Source organism: Cygnus atratus, chromosome 3 (assembly GCF_013377495.2).
Source record: "Cygnus atratus isolate AKBS03 ecotype Queensland, Australia chromosome 3, CAtr_DNAZoo_HiC_assembly, whole genome shotgun sequence".
NCBI classification, from domain to species: Eukaryota; Metazoa; Chordata; class Aves; order Anseriformes; family Anatidae; genus Cygnus; species Cygnus atratus.
Genome location: NC_066364.1, coordinates 48,757,540 through 48,780,292, shown reverse-complemented (window position 1 = coordinate 48,780,292; position 22,753 = coordinate 48,757,540). Strand labels below are relative to the sequence as shown.

General features: G+C 40.8%; 1 protein-coding gene across 1 annotated transcript in view; it reads right to left on the bottom strand.

Moving 5' to 3' along the window:
- Window positions 1-8,330: 8,330 nt before the first annotated feature.
- Window positions 8,331-22,753, bottom strand: part of LOC126913250 (uncharacterized) — a 46,102-nt gene continuing 31,679 nt past the window's right edge. The window contains exons 18-21 of the mRNA XM_050709817.1: window positions 18,870-19,025; window positions 17,508-17,598; window positions 16,471-16,608; window positions 8,331-8,420 (exon numbers count right to left, since the gene is read on the bottom strand). Coding sequence (XP_050565774.1) covers window positions 8,331-8,420; window positions 16,471-16,608; window positions 17,508-17,598; window positions 18,870-19,025 — 475 coding nt within the window. The remainder of the gene's footprint in view (window positions 8,421-16,470; window positions 16,609-17,507; window positions 17,599-18,869; window positions 19,026-22,753) is intronic.

Below are 22,753 nucleotides of genomic sequence, written 5' to 3'. Positions count from 1 at the left end.
CCTCCCTAAGTTATCTTTCTTACAGGAGCACCTTTTCTTACTTGGTGCTTGCACAAAAGGTGTACATGGAGCTGGACTGCCTCCCAAGGTACATCCACTGCAAAAGTGATTTAACTTTGAAGCACCTATTAGAGAAACCCAATGTTCTTTCTGTCAGGCTACACAGGCTGTCATTGTTTAAGAAAGTTACATATTCTGATTTGAGGGAGAGGGAAAATATTCCTGAACAACAGCAACAAGAAAGATCTCTTGGTCAGGAGCAACACAGTTAAATTGTCTGTACAAAATGCTCTATGGAGACAGCAGAGTACCGAGGACTCCTCCATTGTACACACTTTCTGTTTTAACAGCGTGGTAGCTAGGCACGCATTAGATGTGTCTGAAATTCAAGCAGCACCTTGCATATAATATTCCTCCTACATTTGGTTATGTGGTTTCTCACTGAGCACTGAGCTCAGCCTTTTTGATTGTTTCAAAGCTCATTAAACATGCTAATTTACATGAGTTTTCTCAGCCATTTACAAATGAAGTTACTAATACACACCTAATGGTACAATGAGCACGCACCATAGAACAGGGAGTGCTTTCTGTTGGAGAAAATAAGCCCACTTCAAAATCAAACATTCACAAGCACAGTATTAAAATAAAAGCTATAACGAGTATTTATGATTCACTGAGTCCTTTCTTCCCTTCCAAAAAGAAAATTCAAGAAGATGTATTCAGAACTGGTAATAAAAATCTTGCTCACATAAAAAGAAAAAATACTAAGGGATCACATGACAAATTCGGACACATTGAAAAACAAAGCTAGTAATTTTTCTCAATTCTTGAACAGTTTCCTATTTTTACCCAATGGACGTAATCAATTTTTCATTTTTAAGAGATGCCAGGGCAGGAGGGAAGCTGTGCAGGTGAAGTTTTTACTCCTGTGTTGTGTCTGAGTGGTGCCAAATCTATAGGTGTATAAACACGAGCATTTCTAGGTGGCATGAAAACAGTCCAGACCTGCAGCACACACACACACACACACGCACAGAGAAGGGACTATATATAGCACGCCACGTTTTGAAACTCTGGCTCACTACACAGCAGAAATAATGCAGTGGCTGAAAAAAAACATATGCCAAGAACACTTCAATACTTGGGACAAGGTTGTCTTCTGTAACTTTAGTTGCCTGTTTATCGGTCATGAAGTTTAATTGGGCTTCTGCAACATTAAGTAGAGGAATACAGGCAGCTCCAGAGAGGGTTTCATCCCACTCACTATAAACACATTTTAGCTTGGGATGAGCAACTCCCACAAAGGTGTCTTTGTAACAGTGCCCAGCAAGAGTGTCAGCGACAGCAGAGGTACTCGGCTAGTGGTTAGACATCAGAGTTACATACCTAACCACGAAAGTAAAGCTACGTAAATCCTACTCCTGCACTACAGGTTAGCATGGAGAACAGGTCAAAGCTATTAGGAGAGCCCATACTGTTTCTACACAAATACATGTTCATGCAGGACGACACATGCCACATCTGTTTTAGCCTTTGGATATAGAACCAAGTGACAGATTTACTAAAGGAAGCAAAGTCTGCTTTTTTTAATCTGCTGGTAAAGACAAAATCCCCACAGGCTGACCAGATGGCTTAACAGAAACTTGTGAGAGGTGGAAGAGCAATTTTTGGGCCATGTTTTCTGTTTCCTGCTGGAGCAGAAGTCCTGAACCTGGTAGGTGAGCTGCTTTTCTGTGAGACTGCTTCAGACCTGTGTACAACCTTGAAAAATGACAGTCCTTCACCAGGAAAATGGAACAGAAAAGGCATAAAAAAATAGAATGGAATTTTGTTTTGATGTTAGTCTTCAGTCAACATCAATATCATCTTCAAACTTGCTTTGTCCCTTTCTCACCCTCAGCATTTCACACTCATTTTGCAGACTTGGAGAAATCTATCTTGAACATGCAGTATCTGTAACTTACCAATCCTTTCAGTTCCTCCCCAGTCTGGGGTCAGAGGCTCTGGGATTAAGGCACAAAAAGAGTTTGGTGAATTTCCTAATTGAGCAAAAGCCAGAAGATATGAAACCACATCATGAAATGCACCGACAATTTCTAGGCTTAGGTGGAGAGCTCTGAGAGCAGCCTGCAGGCAGGACAAATGCACAAAGAAAACCATTCAGATGCTTGGCCTTTAGAAAATACACCAGAGTAGGAAATATTTTTGAACAAATATGACTTGGCAAATATGACTGTGTCCGTAATGGTGGACACACCAAAAGAAAACGACTCGATCTTCACTGATGAATTAATCTTAACATCCCATCTACTTTCCCACTGAGGAAGGAACGGGAGCACTAATGGATGCTGCTACTCATTAACAGGACGCACACAGGTCCTGTGGCCACAACTGCTCCAGCACAAAGTCAGACCTTCCTGTGGGGGGCCCCAGGGTAGGGAGGGTTGTGATTGCAGCCCTAGTTCCTGCTGGAAGCTCTGCTTGGCCTCCCAACCCCAAAGACCAACGTTGAGTGCCAGATTTCATTCAGGCTCAAGATAGCACTCACAGCCGTCACCATACCATCTGGTGTTGCAGCTTCTGGTTTAGAAACTGCTACCCCAGTGCCTCCCAGACATCTTTCTCACTGTTTATCTCTGTCTAAACAGATGGACACTGCTTCCTTTTGCTGGAGGCAGAGAAACCAGTGTGAGGAATATAAGAAAGAGATAAAACTGTTAGAGAGTGTCCAAAGTAGGGCAACAAAGATAGTGAAGGGTCTGGAGGGCAAGGCATATGAGGAGCAGCTGAGGTCCCTTGGTTTGTTCAGCCCAGAGCAGAGCAGGCTGAGGGGAGGCCTCATGGCGGCCTGCAGCTCCCTCACGAGGGGAGCGGAGGGGCAGGCGCTGAGCTCTGCTCTCTGGGGACAGCGACAGGACCCGAGGGAACGGCATGGAGCTGGGACAGGGGAGGGTCAGGCTGGGGGTTAGGGAAAGGTTCTGCACCCAGAGGGTGGTCGGGCACTGGGACAGGCTCCCCAGGGCAGTGATCACAGCACTGAGCCTGACAGAGTTAAGGAAGCATTTGGACAACGCTCTCAGACACGTGGTCTGGTTTTTGTTTTTGTTTTGGGGGGGTGCTCCTTTGGGGACCTGGGAGTTGGAATCAGTGATCCTTGTGGGTCCCTTCCAGCTCGAATATTTTATGATTCTATGTTTCTTCATCAACTGTCTTCATCACCGGCACACCCTAGCTGTACCCAGATTAAACACACTGATGTACATTTCCTCATCTCCAATAACAACCAAAATTGTTATGTGCATGTAAAGATGTCTACAGCCTAGAACAAAATCTCTTTTAGCATTAGCAAATACTGACCTTCTCTGGAAGCATCTTGAACATAATCAGCACTTCAGCAGGGTGAGGGATGAACCACAGGTTAAGGAAGGTGAGTCCATCTGAAGACAGCAAATGGTGTGGTCGAGGATGGAAGGATCTGAGTGATTGCAAGAAGTGAGAGATGTTTAACATTCTGAGACTTGTTTCTGCCTGTCACTTCCCTGAAAGATATATTTTATTTTTTATAAAGCTGTTACTTGGATATTGGAATTGCCTCCAATATTTGGAGCAAGTGTGCTTTAGACATTACATTATTTAGTTTTCACATGCAAAATATAAGGTAAAAATTTGACCTTAAAACCTGCTGAGTTTGACAGAAATTTTCTTTTTATTTGATTTTCAACCAAGTCTTAAGATAGTTTTGTTGAAAAGTTTCACAGCTGCACCTTTGAGTTGAGCTCAGCCACCTACTAGAACAGAACAGAACAGAACAGAACAGAATAGCTCAGAGATGATCTAGTCCAACTGTGTGACCACTTCAAGGCCAACCAGAAGTTAAAGCATATTAATGAGGACATTATCCAAATGCCTCTTGAACACTTAAACAAATCCTCCATTTAGTTCACCTGCATAGATGTATGCTCAAAATGCCATTTTGTCACCATGACTGCGTCTGTACCATATAAACAGGAAAGGTATACAAAGCAGAAGGGTGCTGCTGCAAGCCTGCAGTATCAACTCCCCCCAGATCTTGCCATTGTAGAAGCACCTTGGGACAAAGGTATACATCTCCATCCATTGCTCTATAAATGCCCTGAGACATCATCTTCTGAACACTGGCATGCAGGTGCTACAGAGCTGCTGAGTTTTCTATCCCAAGTGGTAGCTGAGTGGGTGGTGAGAAAATCTAGCATCTCTTCAATATGTCTAATGCCATTGTTGGCCCTAGTGATATCAAAACAGTACTGGTTACTAAAAACTAACAGGCAAAAGACCAGACACGCAGAGATGCTCCTCGACATGCTCTAGAAGGACTATCATCCAAGATGAGGGCTCAACACCTGTTCTTATAAGGTCCTGACTGCCCCATCCAAGGCACTGAGAAGCCCCGGTCTTCACAAATCCCAGGAGACTTGAAGGCATTCAGCACAAGTGAGAAGCTGGCACGAGTTTTGAAGAATTGTCCCCTTACACCTTAGTGCAAGAAGCAAAGAAGCCGGGTGGAGTTGTTTTGCATCATCTGCCAATTTTGTCCACCTCAAAGATAACGGGCATTGATTTATCAGTGCCATGCCCCCTTCCACCATGTCAGAGAGAAGTTAGTCCCCAGATGGTGACCAATGCATCTGCTTATATAAAGCTGGGACATGAGCTGATCTTCTTAAGGTACTCAGAGTCTGTTCCCCAGGAATGTGTTTTTCTGTATGGAATGGGAGACAGGCAAGGCAAAGCAGAAGGCAGGCATTAAAAATCTAAATCATTATTTTAAAATATGATGTGCAATTACTAGTAGGCAGCCAACCTTTCTCTCTCTCTGTTTTTTTTTTCCCCAGAAGATATTAAAATGCATTTATTACATGAATAATTCATTTTCCTGTTTTTATATACAATATGTCATTTCTCATCTTCACATACATGAAGTACAATATGCAGTTAGTACATTCTGAGATGAGATATAAATTCAATCAGAAGATTAAGTTCATCTCCTTCTGAAGTAAGTTTTTCAGGGTTTTTAGGGTTTTTGACTTTTTTTCTTTTTCTTTGTCTGTAAAGAGCAACGCTGAATGCAAAAAATAGACCTTTGGTTTGGGTGGGATGGAGTAATGAAATGTTAAATGCTCTGTGTTGTAAGCACGGAAGTTATATTTGGGCAGGGTTTGTTTAACCAGCTGTCCCTTACTAACTTTTGCAGAAGAATGATAAGCACAAATTGTGCCTAAGGAAACTGCACAAGTGACGCGTTTCGGGGTGAGATTAGCATTTGTGCTGTAACTCTCCGTTTCCTCGGCTTGACATCACAGTCCGTAAATGACACTGGCACAGAGAGAGCAAACACAGCGCCCAGCGCGTCTTCCAGAGGCTGAAGCATGTGCTCTGCCCAGATGCTCTCTGTCTTTACAGGCTTGAGGGAACACGGGCAGCACTCCGACAGCACTGCCCCACAGCAGCACTCTGTCAGCACTGCCCCATGGTTGCAAAGCAGTCCAGCAGAGTGTCACCCTGGCACCTACCTTCTCCAGAAACAAAATAGGGACGGTGCATTGCATCCATGTGAGCCCAGGTGCTGCTTACCCCAGTAAAACTTTAATGATTTGTGGTGCCATCTCCCAAGAAACAGCTTAAACATTGTTTAATCCTGGATAAAGCAGATTTTCTACATTATGGGAAAAAACTAAACTAAAAAACAAAAACAAAAGGTATGCTATATTTGGTCACACAGATACTAGGGCATTTTAAAAGTGTATAGCTAAGAGCTATGACCCAGATTTTAATGCCAAATCTGGGAACAAAGAAACAAGTGGGGGGAAGGGAAGGACAGGATGGTCCTGCGCTACACAAAAACCGCAGCCCTACATTTCCCTCTTTCTTCTTTCTAATGTTTACTTTTTAAGACAGCAGTTGCTGAGGGAATCTTTCAATACCTTCTACACGATAAGACTTGTCCCCTACCTGAGCGCTCCTGCTTTTTTCTCAGGAGTATTGCTCATGTTTATGTAAGCTACTGAGAGTGGGCACAGGGCAGGTGCCCACAGCCCCCTCTTTGACCCAACTGCAGCTGGGCTCTGTGACAGGAGACGGCAAAACTGGGAGGGAGAGGGGCTTCACACTATACATCTGGCCAACTGCAGGTATATACGTTATGAGCACCTCCCCTGAGGCTCTCATGAGTTGTTGGAGAGAGCAGGAGGCACTTCTAGGACACAATTCATCTCATCCTATAGCAGGGATCTGAAACAGGTCAGACAAGCCATCCTTTAAAGCACTGATTGATAATCAGGGGCCCCTCATCAGATACGGGCATCTCCAATTAGGTGGGCTATTCTGGAACATTTTCACTGATGTTAATACACTTCAGACTTTCAGAAAAATATATATGTGAAAAAAGCTTTTTATTATAATTATTCCCATTCTCATTTCTTCTGCTCTTCCCCCAGAATCTCTCCTTCCCTTTTTTTCTTTATTCTATGTTCTTTGTTGTTTTTTTTTCCTCCCTCTTCACTCCTCACCAATCTTTCTCCACCACCACACCTAGCCACCTTCCCCCTCCACCGCATCCATGTTTCTTTCACCTATCTGCTGGTCCTTCTCAGCAGGAGGGATGGGCAACACAAGACCTGCTCCAAGCGCCTGGCAGCCACAAATGCAGGCAACGAGATTACTTCGGAAGATAAGAAAGCAATTGAATTAATGTCTTGCTATAACCTTCTAAATGCAGGCAAGATGGAAGCTAAATTTGTGCTTTCATCATAACTAATTGACAGTTCCTGTCTACAAGGTGTTTCTTAGCTCCTGTTAAACAGCAACAGAAAATGAAACATTAACTGGTAATGACTGATAAGACAGGGATGAAAAAAGCACAGAGGGGCTGAGAGGGCAGGAGACATTTTTAATTAAAGGCTTTCCTACAGCTTTCTGCAGCTCTCCAAGGTGACTTTATAGCATGAATGCCAATTTGTGTGACACCCCGGGCAGGGACAGGTCTGAATAGGGGCAAAGGGTGGATTGCAGAGGTACCCATACCAGCTGCTTTCTAGGTACTTCCACTTTGACTACCTCCGCTAAGTAAGGTTTTATATTTTCCTTGTGTTGTAAGTTAAAATACTTATATTAACATTTTTGAAGAATTGTAGTAGTATAATCCTGTAAAGTATTCCAGGGCATTGAAACATTTCCTTGCTGTTGGAAAATTAGCAGACCAAGAGGCACCAAACAACTATCTAATTAGGGTATGCAAACCTAGCACTTGCTGATCTGTATGTTGAATATCCCACCAGAGTGGGATATTCATACACTCCTGAAACTCACCATGGCTTTCTTCTTTACTAGATGTTCCAAGAGTAGCAGGCAGTGCTAAGATACTAAGAGCAGCAGGTGTTGCATAGCACAAACTACAGATGTATAGGTTCTGCAGTCAAACTCAGCTCCTCTGAGCAAATAACTCGTCTGATTTAGTCCTTGCTAATAAACCACATTAGCAAACAAAACAGCTGCTATGACAAGTAACCACTCTTGGTCCTAACTATCAAATGAGTTCAACAAAGAAAGTGGAAACTCTGTGATCACAAAACCCCTGACTGAAAGCACCTGGGGTTGGGGGTAGCCTGAGCTTGAAACTAAGTCTATTAAAACAGTTTATGTTGCTGTAGCTTTAGAAAGAACCTTCTCTGACTAAGATTAAATGTGTTACAAATGGCCTGTGTACAACTTTTTATGATTGTATGCAAAATACTGTCAAGCTCAAAAGCTTCTGAGGGCATCTGAGACAGGAGTACAAAAGGCAATGCCTTAGACAACACCCAATGAAGGCAGGTAGATAAATGAAGAAAATGGCCTGCACCTCGGGCTTGTGATGGGGCTGGTCCCTGGCAACTAGAAACCAAGACCAGTATACATCCACAAGCCTGTGACTGACATGGAGTTGAACAATAGGGAGGGGTTAACAATCTCCTTGTCAAGTATCTGTTGAACTATATTTTATGACTTGTTTGGCTTGTAACCACATTCCCAAGCTTTACTATCAGAACTAAACTTCTTGCTTGAACATTAACAAACACTTTTTTCTGTGTTTGCTGCTGAGCCTCTCAATTGCCAGGGGAAAAGATGAACAATAGCAGAACCAGTGTGCTGGGTGACTACTTTCACATCCGAAACCATCTGCCTGCTGGTGCTAACTTGGGCAGCCCAGAGACTTACGGACTGTCAGCATAAGGGCTTGCCTAAGTTTTGAGGAAGGAGATCCTTGTGACATTGCCAAACAGACCTCCCTTCTGAAAGGAGAAGATGATTTAGGGTCATCCCCTAGTCTGTCGTGTGCTCTTCCTCTCCCTAACTTCTGCAAGTCTCATGTCTACGACTGACTTGTTAACAGGTTTCAGTTCAATCTTAAATAAAGAAAATTTAAAGGGTATAACAACCTCACTAGATAGACTTCATCACTGAAGCAGAGGATTTTCATCCGGAGAATGCAATCATCCACTTATTTTCCCATTACATACAGTGTTGGGACTAGAAGCAAGCACATTTCTGAGGTTTTACTTCTTTGTATGCCAGCTCTTGCAGGAGAGTCACTGTGCACATTCTCCATCCATCAAAACTAAGTGAAAATTGGCCAGACACACCGCTCAGGGCACCTTTAGGCTATCACTTCCCTTACAAACATGTATTAATTCACCTCTACTTAGCAATATGCACTGGATGAGAACTCTGGCCCCCAGGAACACATTTTCAAAGATGATACAAACCTGGGATCAGCTACAAGGTTTTCCTTTAAGTCTTGCTCCTCTTTTTTTCCTTGAGAGAGTCCAATTATAAAGTACTTGTCTCTGATGACAGGAAAATCATCTAAGAGGCTTCTTAGGCTATTGTAGTATGCAATGAGCTGTCCTCTCAGGGCATGCTGGGACACACGCTCATTCAGCCTAAAAAAGTGTGACATATAGTTATATATTGTGCAGGACATCACCTGCCCAGGTAAGTTCTACCTTCGTTGAGCCTAATTTATTTCTGCATGGACATCTTTGGCATCTTCTATGGCAAAAATTACAGGCTATGATTCTTCCATACTGAGACAACTAGAGGAATTAAAATCACAAAGTGGCATTTACAAACCAAGGGAAATTTTACATGTAATGCTTGTCATCAGACAGATGTCTTCATAATGTTTTAGATGTATCCACAAATGAATACAGCAACTGCTTTGTGGTAGCTGTTGGTGCTTACAGGACTATAAGGAAGCTGAAGCAGGAAGGAGCTAAGTGACATGATGAGTTAATTGCAGAACTGGGAATTAGATGGTGTGACCCTGAGTCAGATTTCATAATCAGTCAGCTGCACTGAAACTCCAAACCCTGGCTGCAACCTGCAGACTGATTGGTGTGGCTTTACCTACATACTGGATAAGCTGCACCTGAGCTGGAGGAAGTCTGCATCTGCTGCATGACACAAAGCTATGCAAAGAGGAACCAAAATATCCACCTTGGTCTACATGTCTCTGTGAAACCGAAAGGTAAGCTGCAGAAATTCTCAGGTTGTACAGCTACACAGTGGAATAGATGTTTCTTACAAATCTAAGAATCTACCTCATTTGCAAAACATACTGAAACAGCTGCCCTTTTTGCAGCTTGTTCCAGGGCTCCTCAGACACACCTCTGCATACCTTAGCATATGAGGAAAACAGACATGGATGGCCACATTCCAGTTTCTTGCCCATTATTTTGGCAAAGTGGAACTGGAACATATAATTCTTTAGTGGCTCATAACAGGCAGCGCACTTCAATAGAAAAGTAATGTACAAACTAGTCTAGTGGTGTTTATCAAGTATGGTCCATTTCTCAGCGAAAAATAGACCAGAAATACCCCTTTTCCTCGTTTATTGGCTGGTGTGCTCAATGCTATTGTGTGCAAGATGAAAATCCCAGAATCATAAACTCAGCTGGGGATAAAAACTACAAAATAGTGAAAATTGACATATGAACACAGGATTTAAAAAAGTAAATAAAATTAAGTCCAACTCTGTTTGAAACCCGAATTTCTCACAAGTTGTTGTACAAACTAGATCTAAGTTATAGGACAGTATGTCACCACCAGTTCATTCTCTGATCAACTGCAGATTATTTCCACTACAATTTCCCTTCCATATTGATGTATTTACTTGGTATTTCTGCATTCTACTTACTATTCTATCATCAATCCTTTCACCTCATAAAGAAACTAAGTGGCATTTTTTCCTAGTCATCCAAGAACATGGTTTGTAATGCTTGTAGTGTTATCCCACTAAACCACTAAGTGCTTTTCTTTTCCTCCGTTTGCAAAATAGCTTACAGGTGTATTCATAACATTCTGCATAGAAAGTTCATAAGTTCATATTGTCCCCATAAAACAGATACCTTCAAAATAAGAGTTATGTTTTAAACACATTGTGTTTGTATGAACATATCTATACTAGAAATGTATTAAACATACTAGACATACAGTAAATATCTATATCAGATATACTTACTTCAGACAATATTCAGCAATAATGTCTCTTTTGAGTTCCAGAACTTCATCCTATTATGAGAAAATATTTTCATGTAGGACTTACATGTCTAACAAAGCTAACAAATGTAATTTTCTATTATTTTAATTTTATAAAATCAGGTTATGCACAGCATTAGAAATATCTCAAAAATGTAATTTCAAAACTGTAAGGATGATAAACATCAAGAAATTTCAACGAGTATGACAGATCCAGCAGTTAAGGCAGTCTTGTGAATAAATCCAGAATTATTTTATTCAAGTCAGGTTCACATAATTTTGTCCAAAAATTCTTTCACATTTCCCAAAAGAGCTTGCAACTAGCAGTTATTTTCTCACATACACATCTAGCCTACTCGGCTGGCAAGAAGCTTATGACTACATTAAACTAAATAACTTATGTTGACGATTTTCAAAAACAAAATAACCATTAAGAGTTTGTATAGAGGGATTTTGGTTGTTACTACCTGGTAAGTTCTTAAAGACCACACCTAACCTGCTATGTTTCCAGCAACAGATATGGAATCACAAACGGTTTAATTCAGGATCCATGTTTTCACCTTTATCTTGACACTGGATAAAGAGGAAATTTGCAAAAGGCAAATAGGATGCCTATCATGGTACTTTTACAATTTTCTATGACTCTAAAACAAACAAAACCAAGGGGGGAAAAAAATGCTAGAAATATTTATGAAAGGAGCCTTCCTCATGTAGTGCCTGCTGTTAGCTAGAACTACTGTTGGGTGCTTCATACATAAAAGCCCGGAACAGTTCTGCATCCAATAGTATAATTATAGCCAGAATTTACCTCCTTACTATAGTCAGAATTTACCTTCTTACCTATTTTGAAAATCATCTGGGAGCAATGCCCATAAGTGTTCACACCTTCAGCGAGCCATGTGTCTGCAGATTGCTGTTCCTTTCCATGTGCCTCTGTCATGAGCCCTGTAGCCATGCCCATGGGAGAGCTTGGGGGAGGGAACAGTACAGTGGAAGAAGGTTCCTTTGGGTACCTTCAACGTTCCCTAAGTGGGGGACTGCCTATCCCTGAGGTGAAAATGAGGCGTTTCTTAAACATAAGAAATCTGCCATTTCCTCCTCTACAACCAAACTGAGCTTTTCACTTTTGGACTCTCCCCTTCAGTTCCATATAGCACATCCTCAAAGCCACTCACCAAGGACCCTCAAGTCACCCGCTACTGCTGCTATGGAGCTGGGCCACCATCTGCAGCCCTGAGTCTGACCTGCACACCCTAAGCACATCCAACCTTCCTCACCTCCTCCAGGTCTCCCACACCTGCCATCGGGCATTGCTCTTGTGGGTGCGTGGGCAGCCCATGAGTAGTTGACCACCTGCAAGAAAGTTGCTGACCTCTGAAGTCCCTTCACAGATGAAGAAATTGAAGTCCACGGAGTCTCAGCATCATTTCCAAGACCACACAGGCAGTGCACGATGGGGGAGGTCATGGCAACAGGGTGCTCTGCGTATCAGAAGGGTGTCCTAACAGAATACCTTTCTCACTAAAGCAACCACAAAGTGTAATGTGAACTCTACACTACCGCTTTGCCTATGTGCCAAAAATCAGCAATCCTTCTCAAAGAGGCTAAGCCTCCTGATGTACTTACAGGGTTTTGCATTCTGCTGCCCAGCATTTCTTTCTTTTGGATGAAAGTGTTCAGCATCATATCTCGGGGCCCCAGTTTCTCCAGTTGAATGGAAACAAAAGCTTCAGGAGGCCTGACAAGGGAAAAAAAAAGCATGCAAGTTGAGAGGAATCCCCTCTCAAAAGGTCAGTTGATAACTGTCATCTGAACTCCTCAAATAATTTCTCTAGATTAGACACAACTTCTCCAACTATATCCATTTTGCTGGTTCCTTGTATATAACAAATATAAATGCACACAATTTTGTGGATCAGCTACCAGTGACGAGATGAGCCCAGAGGACAGTCTCCCATTCTGCTTATTTTTAATTTCATTGCAAGTAAGATAAATGGTAAAAGAAATAGCAGCTAACTAAAAATAATGCATCTCCTTATACTGGTATGGTAGCATCAGGAAATGTGAGGCTGCCTGGGCTAAGATGAAAATGTTGAATACCCTTTTATTTGTACCTTCAAACCAAACATTCAATCAACACAGTTTTCAGTGCTCAACTTCCAGATGATCAGCACTGAATAACATTAAAAATTATATAAACTGTGTCTTGTCAATACCTTACTAGTACACACTACCTCATGGAAAAGCCACGAAATCTGGCCAAGGAATGAGTATGTCGGCATATGAGTGCAGAGGCAAACCTCTGCTCTGCAGAAGTGGCATTGTATTGAATGGCTGTATTCTGTCCCACTTACTATTTCTCACAATTTTGTGAAGTTGTCAAGTGCAAGGACACTGATGTTCAGAAAACCCTATGAGATATCTGGATTTTCCTCCTTTAAATAACAGGTTATCTCCACACGATTTGATGTGAAGCTTGAATTCCATTGATGGGGTATGGCTAAAGGACCACAATGCTCCGACGGAGTCACACCAAGAAGCGGGGAGTCTGTGACCATGGCCTTGCAATTGGGAGCACATCATATGTTTTGTCACTACAGAGGTCTGGGAGAATGTAAAGCAGCGTGTGCTCAGGATTCACATGTACATCAGACCAACCCCTACCAAATACCTGTTAAAGGCACGGTGTAAACCTGAAGAACGCCCAGAAAATGATGTGTCCGGTGTGGTTGCTGGCAGCAGCTGATCCTCTGCTTGGCTTCCAGACACTGAATTTCTTCCACTTGCTGAACTCCTCTGACTTGTTAGACTTACATTTCCTCCCTAAAATGTCACGAATATCAATTCTGTGCTTGCTCTCATAAAGAATGGCAGCTCTTCCTACTAAATCAATGCAGATTTGCAATTCTGTGTGCTCTCACTTACCCTAACTTTATGATATAATAATTCACTGGGATCACTGAAAGTCACAGAAAAAAATCATTTCTCACTGAGCAAAGGCATAATGAAACTGTAGAAGCAGTGGAGTCAGAGGCAGCACCCAATTCATAAATCAGACATTCTCGACATTCAATCAGCTACAAATAAAATACAAATATTCCCAAATATTCACTTTTTCAACTATGTACAAATAATTGCATATCCAGACCACTTGTTTGGAAAATGATTTTGCCTCCCTATGAACAGCCCCAGTGAATCCTCATATGATGGAAACTCAGAAAATTCTGCATATTTATGCAAAAAAAAAATAATCCTAATTTTCAAGAAGGAATGAGCGGTAGTTTTCTAAGTTCTTAAAGTCTTATTTCAAAAGTGGCACAGGCACTTTGTGGTCCAGCTTTCTTTCGTTTTCCCTATTAGTTGCAGGTGAGCTAGGAAGGACACCAATTCCCTTGCAAGTCAAGGAGAACAATTGTCTTTTGAATAGATTGGGAAAGGGAGAGACCAAAATGGGAAAAAAAAAAAAAAAAAAGCCATGTTTTGAGAGTTTACTGATTTCCTTCTTCTAAGTACAAGCCTGACATGGTTTAGTGCCAGCCTTCATATGGGTCTGCCCAAGAACACCTCTGCTCTGTTGTAGTAGAAAATGGACCTTTCACCCAGAGGATAATTCTTCCTGCTTTGGCTGAGCACAGGGAATATACAACTTGTATTATAAAAATGCGGTCTGTAACTGCCTTAGAAGTGAATGGACAAACATGAGCAGTGTCATTTCTGACAAGAGGACATCATTCTTGAGAAATATCTCTGCCTATAAAAATGTCAGCATGGAAAAGCCTCCATATGTTTGACATGGAAGTTATAAATATATGGAAATTTGCTGTTCTGAACGTCTTTAGACTATGAAACCAGTATTGAACAGGCTGGTCTGAGTGAAGGCTTATGGAAGGCCCACTGGGCTGGTTAAGTCTGTGCCTTTCATGGCACAGCCTGCAGGTCTTGGCTCTCAACCATCTAGGTGAGGGAGGTGTTTCACGTGGACCCTAGGATATGCCAGGGACCTTGACCTCTTTCTGAGCATGGCCAAAGGACACATACCACCCACAGCACTCGGGGGTCCCTCACTGCAGACAGCCTGTGATATCTTGATAATATATCCAGCGATCTCTCTTTCCTATTCAAGGAGGGTATATAAGATTTTTTTCCAGTCTTACTTGTTAATCTGGCATAACAGATGCATGAGCTCCTTATCATTGCCTCTGTTGGTCATATTAATTGTTCTGTGTGAGTTTGATTGCCTAGCTAATAGCCATTGACTGTAAATCAGCAAAGACTGATCCAGAATGGATGAGGCAGCTGTTAAGTGATTTACAGAGGAGAGGAGACATCTGAAAACAAAAATTGCATCCTACAGAAAATAAGTCATTCACCATTTAGACAGGAAAAATGCTCCAAATGCTTGGAAGATCAATCCTTTTCACCTCGGGGGATGATGAGCTGTTGCCATAGTAAGACTCCTCATAGTTATCAGCAGAGACACACAACGCCAGCAGTTTGTATGGCAGTACAGAAGAATGATTTGGGAAAGAAACCAAGGTTGGAACTGTTCATTTCCGCAGAGGATTTCAGTGCCACAGGATTTGGCTAGAAATTAGCCAGGAAGTCTCAGACTTGTCATAGAAAGGGAAAGGAAACCAGGGACAAATGAAACCATGGCCTCTCTGGTACTTGCTGGTCCAGTGAGCCCTGGGAGCCAGAGCTCACACAGCCTGCTGTCCCAGGAACGTGGCCTGGGTGCTGCCCAATTTTCCATTAGATCAGTCCATGGTGTGAAGGGTTCCTGGTCAGCAGCACACAGGTAGTTCTGCCAGCACCATGCTGAGCAGATTTCTGGCCAGCCATCAGGACATCAGTTTGCTTGGGCTGATGGACTTCAGCTGCACAGTGGTGCCAAATCACTGTCCTGCTTTATGTTAGGGCAGGATACAAGCCATGCAGCTGTGAAAGAGGTTTGTTCTGATGAAGTTTACAATCTTTGGGGTGAGTGTTGGCCCTAGCAGCTCCCTTACATGTAAGGAAAGGAAGTATATAGAAACTATATACTATGTTTTGCTCTAGGAATGGCAATTCATGCTCAGGAGCTTGCAAGTCACAGCAGCAGAGGATATCTTTCCCTCCCCTCCCCACACTGCTCTGAATAACCTAAAATGAGACAACTGGGAGCCATGATGAAGTGTATTTGTCCTTTTTAAACTTAGTAAGAAACTGATGTCACTTAAGAAATATTTTAGCCTTTTTCTCTTATCTGGTTCAAACCATCTCTAACAACTTTTGAACGATCTGCCTGATTTTAAATACATTTGACAAAAGAACAGAGATCTCAAGGGTATAATGTTGCAAATTCAGCATGCAGCTAAATTGGGGATCCCTCCTTCCCCATGGAAAAGGCACCGAGAGTTCAATCCCTAGCCATTTTGCTTGACCTGCTCAGCTCCCACTGGCATGAATATTTCCCATAGGAAAGAGTGTTGACCATATTTCTGTTTTCAGAAGACAGAAGAAATTAAAGCGGCAGGAGCTGATGGTATCGCCATCCCAGAAGAGTACATATTTCAAGGTCAGGTTGTGATTGCTAGCCTTCCTGCATACTACAGGCTAAAAGATTTCATCAGTGCCTTTTGAATCCAATTCATCTCCAATCTCTTTCAGCCCTACCTTGAGGTATATTTTTAGCTATGCCTCATCACTCACCCAACTAATAAACTTTAAATAAATCACTGATGTGACACTATTTATTTTTATGTCATATGCTAATACACAATCCCTGCAGTTCCTGCAGTCATCAGTGATGCTGTTCCAAGCGTTGCACAAGACCAACATCCAATCGATTACAAGCAGAATTAACAGATGCCCTCTTTGGGCTAAGTCTGACAAAACCCATTACTAGTGCAATGTGAGGAGGAAGGTGATGCTAACCTTTATGTCCAGGGTATGGGCAGGCTGGACCAGGTAACAAAATGAGGCTTGCTGAACAGCTGCCAAAAGAGCATTTTTCTGAATGACCTGGCAGGCAAGGATAAGTTGCATGTTCTTTATTCCAGATGGACACAAGAGCTAAGGAGAGTGAAAACAATGAAGCATTAGGCATTTTATGCATTAGCCATTTACTAGGCATTGCCTTGGCAGTTTTGAAGGTGGTTTGCGTTACAGATATCACTCTTTGTCTTATACTGCTTCAGCATCTTAATTTAGTGAAAGAAAGGGCAAGGGAGCATTCTGCTACATTTGTAGATGTTATCATCGAAACATGAGTAAATGTAGAGATCAAGAAAACATTTAGTTCATTTGTATTTAGTGGGCTTTATTCTCAGCTCTACTCTGCAGAGCATGATGTTACCAGAGCATGCAGCAAAGTGCAAACAGGCTGGGAACTGAGTAGATACCAAATAAAATACATTTGTTTTTCCTTGATGAATTTTTAACTACATGCCACCCTGCTGTAGAGTACAGGTCATGAGTGAGTTGATGGCAAGAAGGAGGCTTTGAGAACAGCTTTAAAGAAGAAACCTCCACGGCTTGGCACTGTGCAATACTGCTTTTATACACTCATACAATAGAGGAAAGGACTTAGAATGCAAAATGGCACTGAAGACCAATTGAAGACCAAAACAATTTTCTTCCTTTACAGAACTCTCTCTAGTGTTATTACTATGCGTGCACACAGCCACATGTATGCATCCTGCTCTATTTAATAAAGTTCCTCAGACAAAATCTTGCTGACTTAACGAGTTTCATCCCAGTAAGGATGTCTGAATTAGGCCACAATCTGAACAACCACATTTTCAGTGCAACCTTATGAAGTTAATTACAAAACAGTACACTAAATTATACTATCACTCAAAGTGTAGAAAAGTCTGTATTGTCTAGCAAACATATGGTTGAGGCCCTTATACACCCCTGCAAATAAATAATAATACATATTCTTCACTTATTCTGCAAATTAAATCATTCACCTGCATAACAGCATCTCTTGTACGAAAACTAAACTTTCCAATATGACTGTCGATTTCTTGAATGCTTAATGGTAAGCTAGATGGGATATATCTGCAATAGAAATAAAATTACCTATAAACATAAATTATGACACAGATAGAAGCCAAACTGAGGATGAAAGGACAATTTAGTTCCTAAATTAGAGATCTTAGAATGTTGCTTTAGGTTTCAGAAATAGTTTCCTAAGAAAAATAATATCACTTATGAAGTTTTGTGCTTAAATTTACAATGATTCACTAGCTCTTCCTGGATAAGCTTGGTCTAAACCACTGAAAAATCTGCTTGTTCAGTTTGATGATGTCTTGCTGGCCTTGTATTGGCCAGCAATATATAGTAGAATCATTGGCCTACCTTTTTTTTTTTTTTTTTTTTTGCACTGCTCTCCTGTCTCCTTTACTTTGATGTTCATCACTGGTCATGGTTCAACTTGCAGCTGAAATTTCATTCCAAGTTGCTTGCAACTGCTAAACTTTTTTTGGAACAGCCTGATTTTTGCAGATGGCAAGAGCATACACAAGTGAATGGGATACAAGGAACAGCACATGACTGCAAGTGGTATACCCACAGGTAGGAAGAGAGCCCTATTGCCTTGTTAGCAATAGGGAATGACAGGAATGCCCTTCCTAAACGTGGTAAGAAAATTCACAAGTTGTTTCCTTTCTTCCTCCTAAAGCTTGGTCTAAAATACACACAAACACACACATACACCAGTGTGTGTATATGTACCAATTCTTTAAAAAGTAAATCAAAGCAAACGCAAAATCTACTTGTTCCAGTCACTTTTCCCAGGGGAAGAGGGATGATGATAGATTGTATTATCCTTGTGCAGAGATTGGGTCTATTTGTAGTCACTGAGTGCAAAACAAAGATCAAAGTTGTCACTTCATAAAGTGCAGTATAACTCTATAGAAGAATAAGCTTTCTCCATGCTCAGAATTACGAGTTTACTCATCACAGTTCTTGGGGTTCTGGTTTGCTACCTTCAGGATTTGGGGCAGCCATTTTCAGGATAGCCTTGTAGGGCATCTCTCGCTTTAAAAAAGAATGCATTTTAGTTCCAAAACTGTCACTTTTCCACACAAATTCTGCTTCTCCTCACTTTCACTGTTCAATGTCTTTAAATTAGAATTATTTGATCTCAGGCTTTATAGAAAAAGGAAACTAATCATGTACCATTTCACATTTTCCACGTGGATAATTTTATATAATTTGTGCTCTGAAGTTTTTGTGGCCTATATTTGAGCCTAAGCAGTTTGAAGACTTGGGCACATCCAACCTAAAGAGATTATGTCCTCTGAAACACAAAAAAAAGTTCAGTCTACCTGTCAACACAGCTGTCATCTTCCAAGAGAGAGGTAATGAATATTGGCGGGAGATGGTCTGCTTTCTCCTTGTGAACTGCAGATTCAAAGTGCGCTGGCCTCAGATACAAATGGAACTCCCCAAAACCTGTTTCCACTGCAAAAGCCTTATATAACCTAGAAACAAAAACATGTGGATGTATTTGAAAAATTAACTTTCTCTCTGCTGTAAGTAATGCACACCTAGAAATTTACATCCAGCAGGTTCACTTCAACAAAACATCTGCATTCAACTTCAAATATTTCTTGTAATCTGAAATAGTATGGTAGACATGAAGCAAACAAATACTGTAACCAGATAGCTGATGTTTGCTTGGTATTTACCATTCAATTGATATAGACAAGACTTATAAGCAGTAAGCTGAGAGTCTACAGTGTCACAAGGAAAAATCAAGAGAAATATGCTAATGGTCCTATTTATAAGGGACTATATTTGGCAGAGAGGTAAAGAATATAATTTTAGACAAGAAACTGGGAGGAAAACTTACTGTAAGAGAGGAGGTTTCAATAGCCAAGCACAGCTCAGACACATTATTACTATGAAAACACGGACTTCATAACTTAAGAAACTTTTATTCTAAAAGCCCCCAATATGACAAAACCCCAACACAACCTCCCCAGTATAACAAGTGATCAGGGCAGTGCATCAGCAGGTGTAAACACATGGTGTAGATGTAACCACTAGCTCAGGAAATCTCTAAAGCACCAGAAGTTGGACACTGTTTATACTCCCTCCCTAAGGATCCATCACTATATTCCTTCAGATACAAGACCAAAGAAACACTGATCTGATCTGTGATCATTCTTTTCATGTAATACAAGAAGACGGCATAAAGAGAAATGTGCTATTTAGTACAGACTGCAAAGGAATAAAATTATCCCTTCCTCCTAACACATCAGACAGGTGTTTTATCGATCAATAAATCAAGTCACTGAGAAGCTATGTTGTGAGAATGTTATAAAGACATAAATGGGACCTAGAAGTCATGGTTCTCAGTTCTTTAAAATCAGGTAGAATTCCCCTGCCTGCAAAGTTAGGGAAAGAAAAGGGAAGGAGACAAAATAATTTATGAAAGACACCATGCACATCACTCAATCACATGGAGCACAGCCAAAATCAACTCTAAGGTCTTAAAACAGAGTCCTGTGTAATGACTACAAATGCTGCTCTCATAGTTAACCAGTACAAACACATGAATAGCCTATATAGCACAGACATCAACACACAGATAAGCTTAGTGGTACTGCGCAAAGGAAAAAAAAAAAAAAAGGTAAAGCAAAAGAAAAGGTGTCCGAAAGGTGAATGTGTCAAACAAAACCAGAGAGAAGCAAAATTCAGACTAAATCTGCACCATCTAGTTTTACTATTCTACCAAAGCATGTCCTTTTTCATCAGATGATGGTAGAAGGAACTACCATCTGGATTGAGGAGCTGAGGAACACTGAAGAACAAAGCGAGAAGGGCTATCAGGAACAGTTCATACAATGTAAATGTGTATTTATGAGCTTCCACTCCAGGCACGGACAGACAGACAAGTAATAGGATTAATTCTTGCAAGATCACCGAAAAGTCTGAAAGAAGATATGGTAATGAGGTAGATGAATCCATAAATGTAGGAGCACTTATTTCATGTTACTCTACATAGCAGGAAAAAAAAAAAAACTTACTAGCCTTTCTGATCTTTCAGTCTGAATCTGAGTGTCTAACAATTCATACTATAATGAATAGTGAACTTCGTCATATCAGGTGAGGATGTAGAAATAGCCTCTCAAAATGTCACCCTGAATAAAGTACGCATGTTTATACTGGCGTTCAGACTGCCTTAACCATCTATTAAATGAAGATAATGTTATGCTTTAATGGCCTTACATACGCATCATGAAGTCTTACTTTTTGTCACTGAATTCTCATCCTTTACCAGAAAAAAATGACAATTTACTGCTGCTTTTCAGGGATTCCTAGGTATGTCATCTCCGGTGAGTATGTCCTCTTAGACTTGATCCCAAAACAAAGGCCAGTAACCACCCGATCAGCTCATCTGTCTCTTCTGGATAACTTTTACATCATTTGACAAATATCAATGAAATATGACATGAAGATAGGGCTTTCAAAATACTAAGTTCCTACCAGTTTCATTAAAAACGGTGAATTGATACTGATTTTTCAACTAAATGAAAAGTTGCAGTGTAAACTTACCCCATATTAATTACCAGAAAAAATGTGTATGCATGCATGAGTATTGGAACACAAAGATAACTCAACCAGAGGAATAAGTTTAATTAAAACCTGCATTTTATTAGAAATCTGATAATTCAAACAAGAAACACAAATTACCAAGAAAAGACATCTTCTTGCTTCATGGACTCACTTGGGTTGAAGTAAATGAACTTGTTTGTTAGTTTGCCTAAGAAAGTTCCAGATTGCAAATTACAGATGTTCAAGAATGTTTTACTTTAATGGAGAAGAGCTGTGACAGAAAATTAGGTTTTCCATCAAACTAAGTTTGCATGGTCTTGGTTCACATATCTTAAAGATATGTCTAGGTTTTCTGCTGCTGAAAACAAACGCTTCTGACTTTTTGATACAGAGCATAAATTTTCCAGAAGAAAGCTTGAAAAAGAGTTGAGACAAGGAGAAAATATAACTGGAGTGTCATCTATCTAATACACACAACTTTGCTATTGCAAGCAATCACGTCCCCCAAATCCTTTTCATGAAAGAATCAAGCCACATTTTAAAACTGTGTTAGTTTTCTACCCTCCACTCTTTTTGTTACAGAACTTTGTTGTCCGATTCTTAGAAATCTCCATTTAATTTCCAGCTTAAATTTATTCACAGTGATTAGATCCATTTGTTCTGCTGCCAAAACTGGCCATTAGCTTAAATAACTGCTCTCCATTCCCAGTGCTTATCTTCCTGATGTATTTGTAGGGAACACTCATATCTTCTCTCAGCCTTCATTTTTGCTAGGACAAACAAGCCAAGATCTTTCATTTGCTTCTGTAAAATGCATTCTGTATTTCCCCTCATCATCCTATTAGATCATCTCTGCTCCCCTTTGAATCTGAATTTATCTTTCCTGAACACAAATCTCCAAGCTATACTTAATAATCCAGGTAAGACCTCACCAGAATCACGTACAAAGCGTCAATTCTCCCTATCTCTATGGGAAACAAAACTCATTGCCTGATTCACAGTAAGATACCATAACTTCCTCCCCTGCCATGGTTGCAAAATGTTGGTAGTTTACAGTCATCCAATGGCCAGACATACAGTTCTTCCTCCTCCTCCGCTGCTTCCAAATAATAAGCTCAAAGCTCATGAGAGCTTTCTTTCCTAATATTACACATAACCTTAAGCTTTGTGTTATTAATGTTTATCTCATTCCTACTACCCCAGTCCTTAGAACCACAAGTTCTTCCCGTAAGATATTCCATTTATTTTCCATATCATTTTTATCTTCCAGCACTACAATGCCCTAATTTTAATAACACACTCTTATGCTTTCTACTGAGCTCATTAATAAAAACATCAGGTAATATGGAGTTGAGCAAGTTGAACTTTAGCAACAACATGCCTCCCCAAGTCACTAGGTCAATACTATCCTTTGTGGTCTCCCCATTAGCTCAGTCCTTATCTTTGTCTTCCTGTACGAATTGTCGTCATCTCCAGCTTGTGATAATTTCCTAAATGCAGGACACTGACTTCCTTTGTGTAGATTATTTTACTGTGTTCACAAGGATCAGTACATCCAGGACAATTTTTATGCTTTTCTCTTTCTGGTAGTGAAAAAAGCTTGTGCTTCTTGTATGCCTTTTGTTATATTGCAATATTTTTTCATAAG